Source organism: Montipora capricornis, chromosome 7, assembly GCF_036669925.1.
Source record: "Montipora capricornis isolate CH-2021 chromosome 7, ASM3666992v2, whole genome shotgun sequence".
Taxonomy (NCBI): domain Eukaryota; kingdom Metazoa; phylum Cnidaria; class Anthozoa; order Scleractinia; family Acroporidae; genus Montipora; species Montipora capricornis.
The window spans coordinates 39,216,818-39,229,524 of record NC_090889.1 but is presented as its reverse complement, the minus strand read 5'-3'; the positions used below and the strand labels follow the sequence as shown (position 1 = coordinate 39,229,524).

The 12,707-nt window shown below is 39.9% G+C and overlaps 1 protein-coding gene and 1 long non-coding RNA gene across 3 annotated transcripts; both read right to left on the bottom strand.

Annotated features, from left to right (window-relative positions):
* Window positions 1–2,936: 2,936 nt before the first annotated feature.
* LOC138057170 (uncharacterized) lies at window positions 2,937–8,758 on the bottom strand. Its single transcript, XR_011133608.1, has 4 exons — window positions 8,540–8,758; window positions 6,526–6,618; window positions 5,990–6,082; window positions 2,937–4,231 (listed from the first exon to the last, which is right to left on the bottom strand). It is a non-coding gene; the product is annotated as an uncharacterized lncRNA (long non-coding RNA).
* Window positions 8,759–9,026: 268 nt separating this feature from the next.
* LOC138057947 (fez family zinc finger protein 1-like) lies at window positions 9,027–11,851 on the bottom strand. Of its 2 annotated transcripts, XM_068903850.1 has the most exons (3): window positions 11,741–11,851; window positions 11,468–11,598; window positions 9,027–10,986 (listed from the first exon to the last, which is right to left on the bottom strand). In XM_068903850.1, the coding sequence occupies exons 2-3, from the start codon at window positions 11,538–11,540 to the stop codon at window positions 10,028–10,030; spliced, it is 1,032 nt and encodes a 343-aa protein (XP_068759951.1). In that variant the 5' UTR covers window positions 11,541–11,598; window positions 11,741–11,851; the 3' UTR covers window positions 9,027–10,027. The 2 variants fall into 2 exon arrangements, with proteins under 2 accessions (XP_068759951.1, XP_068759952.1); XM_068903851.1 differs by lacking the exon at window positions 11,741–11,851 and having other exon boundaries at window positions 11,468–11,680.
* Between the last annotated feature and the right edge of the window lie 856 nt (window positions 11,852–12,707).

Here is a 12,707-nt window from a genome sequence, read left to right as displayed (position 1 = left end):
TTTTTCAAGAGTCGCCCTAACAGTTCCACAGTTATTAACATTTTGCATGAGATCGGCCAAAATCTGGACAATGCCATGCAGTCGGATAGTATAGTTTTTGATAGCGGGATCGCATCAGCGGCTTCTATTTAAACTTGACCTTATGGTATATGCGGTCCGCTGCTCAAGTGGTTAGATAGTTATCTTAAATAACCGCAGTCAACGATGTCTTGTTCATGGATATACTTCCAAGCAGTCTACCGTAACGTCCGGGGTGCACTCAAGGTAGCATCCTAGGCCCGCTTTTATTTCCTAGTGTAATGTGAACGATCTACCGGCCGTCCGTTTATTGAACAGTCGTGCTTGCTTTATTTTTTTTTTTGCTGATGAATCAAAGAGAACTCGAGTCATCAAAGAAGAATCTGATTGTTGCTGCCTCTCCAAGATGACCTTAATTGTCAATTAATACTGGAGTCAGGCATGGCAGCTTCGTTTTAACAGCTCAAAAGAATGCGAAATATTGACAGTTTCTCGGAAAAAAAGGAACCTATTAACTATGACTAAAATTTAGACTCGAAATCTACTTAATCATGTATTCAACTATAAAAAGATCTAGGGCTCGTTGTATCTAATGACTTAAAGTGGAACAATCATTTGATCATGCAAACTTGGCAAAAGGTTGTAGAATGTTAAGCTAGTTAAGGAAACATACCTTAAAAATCATTTCATGAAAACACAAGAAAAACTACTCTTTATCTTTCTGTTTGTTCGCCCCGCACATAGGGTATGCAAGCGAAGTGTCTGTTCTGCCATGTAATGTCCCATTTATATCCCTCGTAAGCAGCGCAGATGGAAGCTTTTCCAGGTCGGTTCTCCTGTCTAGGCGTATGTCATCTAAGACTCACTTGTCGTGCAGTAAGGTACTGAGGACGCATGCCCTGTATAACTTGAAGCTTGGTATCAAGGTCAGCTGACCTGTTTTCCCACACCTTCTTGCTCAACTTAGACAAACGGCGGACAGCCGTGGCCTTGGCGATTGCGCTTGTCGATTCTCTGAGTTTAGAGAGAAATTGCTGGACACAATAGAGCCAAGGTAGGTTGAATGATCCCCCCCCGGTGACACTCAAGGACCTCGCTTTTGATGCTGATAGTTGGAGGAGCCGGGACGCTCTGGCCCATGACGTTCGTCCAGGAGCTTGAAACAGAGGCCACTTCTGCTTACAAGGGCAAAAGCCTTGGTAAGATCGAGGAATGCGATGTAGCGTGGCATCTGGTTTTCACAGCATTTCTTTTGCAGCTTTCGAATGGAGACAAATCATATCGACCTTGGAACGCTCCGCCCTAAAGCCACATTGGGACCTTAAGAGCTCTACGACAGGCGAACGTCGACGAAAATTGTCCACCTCAAATAGAACTCGCTCTAGTAAAAGTCTGTTCGCGTTATTCCACTTCGTTTCACTTCGTACAATGTGGGCGAAGTGTCCTAAAAATAAATTGGTACGAGCGGTTTCAGACTGAAAATAGGGAATGAACGATTCGCTGGTGCGTGCTCACGTTGTCTTCAAAACCTAAAATTAGTGATTTGACGGCGTCGTCATGCAGAGAACCGCAAAAATATGAGCTAAAATCCGTGCTGCCACGTGCAGCACGATTATTTATGCTCTTTTAACCAATGATGTGTTTTGTGGCGTTTTCGTCGACGTCGTCGTCGTAGATCTTAAGATCCCTATTGAGACTCAGGACTCGGAACGCAGCTGGTAAGGACTGCAGGCGAGACCAAACGGGCCCAAACTTTTCCTACGATAATCAGCAAAGATATGCCCCGGTAGTTGTTGCTATCACTGCGGTAGCCCTTGCGCGCATTTGTACAGCGTGACGACCTTTGAGTCGCACATATCCTTAAGTACCTTCCTTCGCTCCAGCAAAGGCACAGAAGTCCATGAACTGGTTGGAAGAGGGCTGACTTGCCGCACTTGATGATTTCAGTGGGTGTGCCATCTTCTCCCGTGCTTTCCCGCTTGCCAACGCATCAATAGCTTTGCTAAGTTCTTTCGTGGTCGGCTCGGCGTCAAGTTCCTCCAGTACGGGCAGATCCTCGATCGCATCAAGTTCTTCCTGAGAGACTTTTTTTTGTTCCGGAATAAAGGTCAAGATAGCACTCGATCCGTCTTTCTAGCTGTTTGTCCTGAGTTGTGATGACTTTCCCTGTTTTGGATTTTAAGGGTGCAGCTTTCTTGACTGGCTTGCCTGTTGCATGCTTGATGTCCGCATGCATGTCCCTGATATGGCCGGTGAGAGAGGCTTGCTGGATTCTCTCTGAGAGTTGAATCCAGTCGTTATTCCCGCAGCAGTGCCGTTCGCTGGCCTTGTTTCGAGCGGCCCTAAGATCAGGAGGTTCTTCTGTCATGGGTCATGCTTGTAGTCGACCAGTGCGTTGCGCTTCGTGATGATAGCTGGCTCCATCTCTGTGATGTAGGCTTCAAACTAGTCTGTGTTCTTCCGCTCTCTCTTGCCAAATACGAACAGTGCAGCACTGTAATTGCTGTTACGAAGAGAGCTCTATGTGTCCTCGGCACTCTGCTCATGGTAGTACATCAGGGATTCTTCAAGACGCTCTGCAAACTCCTTGATCTTGTCTGAGTAGGCAGTCTTGCTGGTGTTTTATACGTGGCTGGCCTTTCTGCTTGGAGTACAAGATGACACGCGCTTAATTGCCGGTTAGGGATTAACTACACAGCCTAGTCTGGATAACTGTTCCAAAACAAAAGATTTGAACTCTCTCAACAGTTTCGCCTTCAAATTAAACTAAAAGGGTTTCTATTGCACAACCAATGATAGCTGAGTGGTTTATTCTTCCCTTCCCGAAGTTTTTTTTTTTTTTAATCTTCTTCCTTTATTAATCATACGTAGTGATATACGACTATGTTCATAAAGTCACAACGACGTACAGACAAGTATTGTTTTCAAGTCGGTTTATTTTAAATATCTCACCTTTATCTACGTTACTGTCTCACATTTGCATCGTGGACTTTTCTATTTATTCAAAGAGGACAGTGACGAATACAAAAGCTTGGGGCTACTTTGGTCATATTACACTTATCAGCAATAATTGTGTATCGCAGTTAGTGTTCTTTGTCTATGAAATTCTGTAATTTGCAGTTAGGCCCGGTTTGAACGTCGCATTTCACATGTGCCAAGTCTAATGCAAATGAGAAAAATCTATTGTTTTTCTCTCATTTGCATTAGATTCGGCACATGTGAAATGCAACGTTTAAAACGGGCCTTAACAGTACTTCTAAGAATAGGACGTTTTCAACCAACCTCTAGAAACACGAATAGCAATAGAGAAATGTACGACTTCTGGTGGACAAACAAAAGGAGATAATGCGAGATCTTTCGTTTTCGGCCACCAACATGGCGGCAATGACGTCACGTGAAAACTTCCTTTCATGCGTCATAAACTTGACTTGAGAGATGCTGCAGCTGACTCGTTTTGCCCGCAGTCTCCTATGGCAATCCGCTTTTTAGAGTTCATGGCTTTTCGGTCCTTCAATAAGTGGCTTCTCACAATTAAAAGCAACGAGTGTCTCGCTAAGGTGATGTTTCATGGGTTTTGCACGCGGCCTGAAGAGATGTCGTTGTTTGTCTGAAGTGTTCCTTCCTCTACACTCTTCCAGCAACTTTGGTGCTGTTTTGAATGGCTTTAGGTTTAGTGTCTTTTGATTAATTAAATGGGCTGTTACAGAAAGAAAGAGGAAAACAAAAGCAACGGGTTCCCCGCTAAGGTAGTGTGTTTTTTGTTTCTCGTAGTTAACACGCCTTCTAGTGAAATGCTGCGGTTTCATTAAGTGTTATGAAGGCTCTTATGAAGTCAGAGTCCGGTGGAACGCACCTGGTTGTGCCATCTTGAAAATGACCCACATCTCTTGAATACTTAAACAAATTCATTCCGCGGTTTCCGGAGAGTGCAGTTGTCTCTTGACCATCGAACTTGGACCACCTTAGCACCTGACAGCTTGTTTTCGATGTTGTATTTGATTTCTATTTACTTTTCGACGAATAATATGGAGCTAAAGCAATTTTTTTTCAAGGGCAGCTGCGAAAGTCACTCGGTGCTAAAAGCATTCAAATATCTGCTATTCATTTCGTCGTTTCTCCTGGGGGCTTTCTCTTTTCAATTCGTTGCTTTTTGGCCAAAATGTAACGGCAGTGCGCCGATAATCCCGGTGCACCTGTGTGAGAACGAAAATGTCTGCAAAGAAAAAAGTAAAAAAACACACTCACGCACATACAACACGCGACCCTTTCCTGAACGCTTAAAGTTCTTAGCTTTATATCTCAACTTAAGAGTTCTGGTTTCCAGCCTTAACCCCCTGGCTTTGCTCAATACGATGTCTTTAAGAAGCCCACGTTCATGCTGCAAGTGTTTGAAAAAGATATTACAGGTGTCCTTTCGACCGATTATTTGTCAGCCATTTGTAAGTGTCAGAAAGCTCAAAACTTTTTTCCAAAAAGCGTCTATCACACATGTGTGTAATTCTATATAGTATTGTAATTGGAAGTGAAAGCTATTGAGCAGTACGCCGAAAGTTGTGTCAATATTGCTTATATTTAGGATAATGTGCTTTTAAAAAAAGTGGTCTGTTTATTAAAGTTGTTTAACAGGCCGTTCGGGTTTATACTTAATCTTCACTGGTGCTTCTGAATAAATCCTTGTATGAAGGAAATCTTAAAGTACAGTATTTTGAAGGAACAATCTTCTTAGACCTTGTTCGCTATCTTTTGACTATTTTTAGGTTTTTTTGGCAATTACTTAAGCGTTTTATAAGCATTTCAACGCAGTGCGGAAAGTAAATACACACACCGATAGCAATTAGCAAAGTTTAATAGAGTTCATGTCTACATTAAACTTAAAAAGCAGAGCTAAGATCTGCATATTTTTTTATTTCTTTTTTTCCGTTTTTTGAAGGCTCAGCCTGAGTGTAAAATAGCCTATAGGGAAAGAACGTAAAACAAAAAGGACCCCTAAAAAAAGAAAATAGTATTAAGGAAATATAAATATCACAAAAATAGTCTCAAACATTAAATCGAACATCGGCGATACCAAGCCAGATAATGAAGGCTTCTTAATTTTTTATGCTAAAATAAATTGAAAATGGGAACTAGATGGCTTGAGCAAAGTACTTTAATTTAAAGAGTAAGGGTTGACAAAATAAGGGCGAAAAGGTCTTGAAGTGTTTTTTTTTCTCTCTCCAAATTTCAAGTCATCCCTGTTTGCATATGGCGTCAATTTTTTGTTATTGTTTGTTATTAATGGTGTCTAAATTGAAAATACGCCGTCGTTACTTATATGAAAGCCAAATCCTTCTTTAATTGCACCTTCCTTTATTTGAGTAGCAGTTTTAGGTTTTGATATGTTTCTGACGTTTTGAGACAGTACTGTTATTGTTAGCTCGCTTTTCTTTTAAGATTAGAATTACTCAAGTTTTCGCATGTGATTCATTTTCATTTTAAGAATAGTTGGCGATTATTTACCGAAGTGGAGATGGATTTCCACCACTTTTACCAACAATGAGAGGAAAAGTTGTTTTCGTATGTACCACACAAGTTCAATAATCAGCCGAGTTTATCGATAAATGTGCTCCTCGGTAACCGAAGAGAAACGGCAAGCCCTTGTTCGTTTGGTCAGAGGTGAATAGTCACAATGTCATCATGCATAAAACTTCCAATATTTTTTTTTTCACCCATCTCTTTTCAAATCGTTACATTTTTGCAGTGAATTCTCTTTTCTAGTTGTGCATTAGTCAGACTTTCTTTAAATTACTCCACTATCTGCCGTTACTTAACACTTAAATAAGTGGCCGCATCTCTCCGGAAGGTTGTTTTGCTGATCTCACCTGCTTCCAGTTGATGAGAGAACCTTTTCGTGTAAATGACTGCATGTGCAGTGAGTGTGGGCGGGAAACAATTATATTAGCATATTTGACGGCTCATCTACTCAAAAACCTACCAAGGTTTCGATATTACATTTCTATTTTTCTTGTCTTCAAAGACGAGGATTCGTTTTGGACATGTCACCTTGCTGTCAAACTGCTTCAAAGGCCTAAAAACCAAACCATATAATCATGTTCTTTAGTGGTATTCCGTTTGCACCTTTAGCATTAAAGTTAAGTGTGAGGGAATATGGGATCAATATCTCTTTTAAAAAAAAGGCCTTTTGACTGGGTCTTTCCTTGTCCTATTTCTTACAAAAAGAATATGTTTTATTTAAATGTTTGTTTTTTGGGCGACAATCACGCATCACCTAATTCCCTTCAAAGTCGACAGATCTTCCTTTCTTCTTTCTTTCCATATTTAATTTAAACCACTCTTTTTTGTCGTGGTTGCGTAATTTCCGTTTATAAACACATTGCAAACCTTTAGAGATATGCCTACTTGGAGAAACAACGTGTTTTTCTATCGCCTATTTCCAACTTTATTAAGGTTAAATGGTAGAGATAAGGGAGTGGGTTTAAATTTCAGTGAAATTTCTTCTGGGGGCCTTACATCTATATCTATTATATCTTTTCAGCTGACAATAGTTCTTCTCGCTTGCTTTCAATTTATGTACTTGTCTGGCCCATCGTCTGCAACCTGCAACTAGATAATGTGAAAATTATGAATTGTATGAAAAACGTGAACACTCACATGCAAAGTTTTATAATGTCTCGTTTTGTGAACTACATGCAGTTACCCCCAATTCAGTCAGTGGATAATTCACGTAGTTTCAAGAAATCGAACAACCTTGAGCTATCGCTAAAACGTTTAAAAACACGTACTCCTTTTGATGACGTCAGCGTCTTAGATCTTCGCCGGGGTACCTGCTGTCAAATCCTGATTCGGGAAATTCTGGTCATTTCGTCGAAAGAATCGTGAAATTTCAAAATGTTGTAACTTGCTGTCATTCACAGCCTCGATTTTTATTTTCTTCTTCAGTTGGAGAAATCACTGACTTCATGAATTCATCGGAAAGAGCGGGTATAGATAAGTTCGGTCAAAGAGCTTGGAATTTTTTATACAAGCGGCGGGACTCGCGCGAAATTGAAATGTAATTGATATTATATCTTACGAAGGAGGTGAAGATTAAAGGTACTTTAACGTACAGAGACATTTTTCAGCACCGAATGAGAACTAGCACATCTTGGGTTTTTGGCAAAAGTGCAAACATCAATGTTTTTTAAGAAATATCGAATGTAAGATTGGTCAGTCTTTAATTTTGGTTTTGAACTAAAATATCAACAGCAATGATTTCTTAAGCTCCAGGCAGGATCAGTAAGCAACTTGTTTCAGTTTATCCAAAATGGTCGATCTTTTTGGAGTAACTTAGATTAATAATTTCCTCGAAAACCATTTCTTTCTACATTCCGTTTTATATACATAAAGGGACAATACCCATGGAGAATCAACCACAGTGTACGGAGTCCCTTAATTAAACATGTACAGTAGAAAAAAAAGTCTTCTTACATAGATGTCAAAGGCGGGAATTGTGCGCCCAAAATGCAATCAAAAATTTTCAATGTCAAGGTAATTGGCAAAAGTTCCAAATGAGAGTTTTTCAAACACAAACGTGCAGATCAATGCAAATCGCCGATAAATTTGCATGTCTTCTGCTCACTCCTTGTGTAAACAAAAGGTTTCGCGGTGGGTTGAAAGCAAACTACTCGACAGCAAATATCTTGTCCCGTAAGACTTGTGAAAGCGCAAAGGTGCAGGTCAAGGCGAAAGACCGATAAAAAGGTTCAATAAATTCGCGTGACCGGATTTTTTAGCCGTAACTATTCTTGACAAATGGGACTGTGCAGCAGTCCCAATATGAAGGAAAACTGCACCCCAATTTACGGCAAAGTTGCCTGGAAAGTTGAGATAAAATACTTGAAAATAGGCAGAAACTAAAACTACGAGAAAAGTAAATTTGTTCTAGAAGGCCCTTGCGAGCCGGTAACGGGGTTAACCGTGTAATGCTAGCATCATAAGATCCTGAGAAAAGTACCGGGGTGCAATGGTTTGACAATGATACTTGATTTCAGCCAAAAGGCCGAGAAGCAATTGGCTTTTCGTAGGCGCAATATGCATTGTACTGCCTTTTTTGAATCGGAATAGTCATTTAACGAAATCCTGACAGTTTATGACCTTACGAGACATAAATCTTTTACAGGGCATCGTATGAACGCGCGGGAATTTGACCCGAAGGAAAGCCAGCTATATGCAATGTTTGTGTATTTGTGTGTGTGTGTATTTGGTAAGAAACCCGTAATTTAGAAATCCATAACTGAGCAACTTGAAATAGTTAGCATTCATCTTATCAATGGTGATGACCAAAGGGAATATATTGGTCGGGTGTCACAATTTGCTGTGAAAAGCTACGAGGTCAACACATTGCAACTCCGACTTGTTGTCGGTGTGAATTACTGCTTCTGTTTTCTAGAAAACTCACCAGTACACACCTTCTTGATGTTCTCTTACGTAGTATCAATCATATTGGCTGAAGATACTTTGAATAAATCGACACAAATTCACTCACCTTGGCGAAACTAAAAAACTTAAAACAGCGAGGAAAAAAACCCGACCACACATAGAATCAGCGCTTTCCATGTGAGGGGAACCCTGCGGTCACTATGGCCACCGTTCGAGGCGAAATGCCAGCCAGTCTGCTAGCCATTTCATCGAAAACCTCGAAAATCAAGTGGCATCGAGGACAATGTCATCAAAAAACTACGCGATAGATCTCGAAAAACGACGGAAAATCGTACGCGTTCTCTTCTGTCGAACGTAACAATACCTTTATTTATTTTTCTCCAGTAAATTGCTCGCATGCATGTACTTAAAATTATGGTCTTTTTTAAACATGAGGTGTGCATAATTGTTTGGTGAATTGAAACTAAACTGAGTAACGTTTAACCAATTTTCTAATAGCGCTTTCAAGTTCTTCGCATTTTGCTTGGATATTTGTACAAACAATGTAAACATGAGAATATGTACAGTCAAAACACCACTTTTTAACGTCTACAGGGACTTTTATTTAAATTTATTTTCTGATATTCAAATATGTTACACACAATAGCCTTTATAATACAAATCTATCATCTATAGTTATCGGTCTTTGACGATAACTTTCAACCTACAAATAAAGATAATCTCAGAGTACTTATTTAGCGATATACATTCAGTTACTTGTACATTCTTTAAGGTAAACTCCTTACAAGGACTTTTAATTAATTTTCAACACACTCAAAATAATCATTATAACTGAGTACGAGGCCTGAACTACAACTGCACCGACTTTTGCCACCAGATGTCCTGTGGAACAATGTGTTCTATTTTGCTAAGATCAACTTTTAGTTAGAAATGAAACGTTGGAAACGGAGAATTATGGACTGATACGAAGACCGATGGTAATGCATGAATCATACTTCTGTAAAGACTCATGTTAGACTCTACGAACCTCCGATGTTTTCAATTAAGCTTGGTTATAGGAATTATACTCATGTACTCTGGTGCATTGGAGTGTAACAAAAACAAGATTATAACACACGCACTCCCGCTGAGGCTATCTTCGCGGCGTAAGCCCGTATTCCAGACCTTTATTTTAGGGTACAAAAGCTACATTTGGCTATTGTCTTAAAGCGACTGCATTTCAGCATCAATTGAAATGTGTTCTTCGAAGTGTAGTTGCACCAAAAAATCCGCCAGTTTTCTTAAGAGGATAATTAATCTAAAATTACTTTTCGGAAAAAAAAATGGTGGAAGTCAGTAACAGTTTTACTGACATTGATTTTTAATTACGTGTTGGTTTTCTCAAGTTTGCGTGGTTCTCCTTCCTCAGAAATGAATGCAAATCGAAATTACGGCTTATTATTTTAACCTATTCCGTGTAAACACTATTCTTAAGAGAATTACGACAGGAAAATCCGAAGTCAATATCAGCCGAAATAACATGTATAGACGGGAAATTATGCACAATGTCGTGATCGTGGTAAAATCGAAGGCAAATGAAACTGTCACAGTAGAATCAGAATTCGCTTTCTTTTTGGGAATGAGCGCTCTGTAGGTGACTTCTCAAGTCGCATCTTCGAGAAAACGAAACTTTGCAGACACCACAGCGATATGGCGAATTGTCTGCATGAACGTGCATGTGGAACTTTAGATTCGATAGTTTGTTGAAAGCCTTTTGGCACAACGTGCACTTATACGGCTTCTCGCCTGTGTGAATCAGAATGTGATTTCGCAAATTGCCCTTTTGGTGAAAACCTTTCCCGCACTGCTCACAAACAAATTCCTTCTCGAGGCTGTGTGTTCGCAAGTGTGTTTTGAGCGTGGACGAACGGTTGAACGCTTTTAAGCAAACGGTGCATTTATAGGGTTTTTCCTTGGTGTGAATGATTTTATGCCTGCACAGCGTGGAGGATAAGCGAAAACCCTTCCCGCAGGTATTGCACACAAAAGGCCGCGCAAACGTATGATTTGGCATTTTTAGATGAATCGCCAAGGTGTATTTTGTTTTAAAAATTTTGCCACACTGATCGCAACGATAGGGCTCCCTTGTTTGGTTAGGTAAGATTACCTCTGGCGGAGCTGCGAATGGTATTTCACTCTTAAAAATTTCAGAATTATATTCTGGTGGATGAGGAGTGTTTAAGTTTGAACCCCATTTGGAGTTCTCGTTCCTAAAGCCTGTGGCATGCATATATCTAAAATGATCTTGAACGTTATTAAAATATGCCTGAAAGCTCTCTTGAAATGGGTTGGCCGCACCAGGAATTGCCAGATGGTAGAAAGGGCTGTAAACAGTAGGGAAATGGTCTTCAGCTGTGTACTTCAAAGGAATGACTCTCGCATTGGTAAACACATCATTTGTCTTTCGGACGATATGAGGAGATTGTTCTGGTAGTTTCGGCGCGTCTGTTAAACTCGTTTCCTGGGTGGCATCTTCGGCGCTTTCAGATCTTCTTCCCTCTTTTTCTTTGCTATCTGCGTTCAAAAAATGGCTGAGTTATTTGTAGGCCTTGAGAAAAGAGTCAACTTTTTGTTTTTTCATTTGCCGTTGAGAAGTCCTACGATTTTGGCGACCCTTTTCGAAACGAATATGCAGCAACCGTTTTCGTTTCTCATCATCTATATATCTTTACAGACCAAATAAATCCATTGAGCTCTTTGCTAGTATTAGCTTGTCTTTGCTTTTAAAGTTTGTTGTAATATCAACCAAAATACGTTAGCTTTTCCCTGTGTCCAGTTGTTTTGAAATTTTGAAACATTTCTTCGGCTTGCTAACTCAATGCTGTTTTTCAAAGAATATAACAACTTATTCGGAGTGCTTGAGAAGGAACAATTAAACAGTACACGCATTTTAAATACCAGATAAGAACGAAAATGGAAGTCAGTACGTGCAGTTAATTAAAGTAAAAAAAGAGAAGTCAATTTGCGGAAATCGTAACAAAGAACCTACACAAACCTATTTCCTCGTCGTGTGATCTTGAGCTTGAGCCGACGAAGGATCTTCTCTTCAGTAAGAATGCTTTTGGCATTTTAAGTTCAGTTTTTTTTTTCTGATGTCTGGCTGCTTGAGAATGGACGTAGGAATTGCTAAAAAGATGTTATTAAGAAGGCTTTAAGGTACGGACTTTGCAATATCTCGCTAGCTGCGTCTCACTCAAGAAAATGGAAGTTCGAGGCTCTAAGATGAGCGACCGCCCAGTGCAAAAAAACTGTCTAAGTCTTCATTTACCTGATTGTCCTTTCGCTGTTTTATTGTGCTGCGAAGTAAATGGTCTTATAAAGGACACGTGCTATGTTCGGCAAAGCGCGACTTGTTAACCTCAGAGCACGCGCTGTCTTTCATTGTGTTTATATTGGAGGGGGTAACGTCCAACGGGCTTTCGATTAAGTTAAACCAAACAGCGAGTGCTATGGGTATTGTTTCACCAGTAGAATGCCCGCGCGTAGAACAAAATCCTTTGTTCACTGCACCTGTGGGATCATAATAAAAATTAATTGAAAGAGTCTGTTTATTTGTCCGTTTATCCCATCCGGTTGGCGGTCAGGATCGCGATTGGGCAAATCATCTATGAAGCGAGTGATCAAACGGTTGGAAAGTCATTGCGGATATTTTGCCGTCTTGAGACTTAAAGCAAATCCGAAAAAAAATAAAGGAAAGAAATCAAGCCAGTCTCGATGATAACTCATTCCTTAATCTTCGTGTCTCTTCAATTTGAAAATGTTGAATTTTTAGGTTTTGCGTAATCGGTCATTCAAAGTCACGGTGACAGTTGCTCGACTGGCCCAGGTCTCCTCCATTTAAGGTCGACTGCAAATTTAACATCGCCGTCAATTGAGACACCTTTGCCGCTGGATTTGAGGCAAAGCTAACAAATAAAAATTCAGCTTCTTAAGAACAAAGAAATACTTGAGATTAATTCTTTAATATGCCTTTATTTGCCATTGATTTCATCCCAGCGAGGGGTCATTTGTGAACATTTTAGCGAAATGATTTAGACGTGATGACAAAACGTGTTCTTAAGTGAAGCTATGATCTTCGCAGTTATCAGGCTTCTCTACGCAATTGCAAAAAATTGCTCTCATAACTGCGAAGATCATAGCTTCACTTGATTTCATATCCGCAGTTCATATACCATTTCATCATTAAAACGTGTTCTTGTTTTGTTCTTTCAGTTGACAACATTTTAAATATGTCA

What these genes read in the sequence shown, in the direction of transcription:
- LOC138057947 (XM_068903850.1), bottom strand. Translation starts at nt 11,540, where the DNA reads ATGCCAAAAGCATTCTTACTGAAGAGAAGATCCTTCGTCGGCTCAAGC. An exon ending in ATCACACGACGAGGAAATAG is followed by an intron (nt 10,987 to 11,467) that starts GTTTGTGTAGGT and finishes TTTTGAACGCAG; the next exon opens with ATAGCAAAGAAAAAGAGGGA.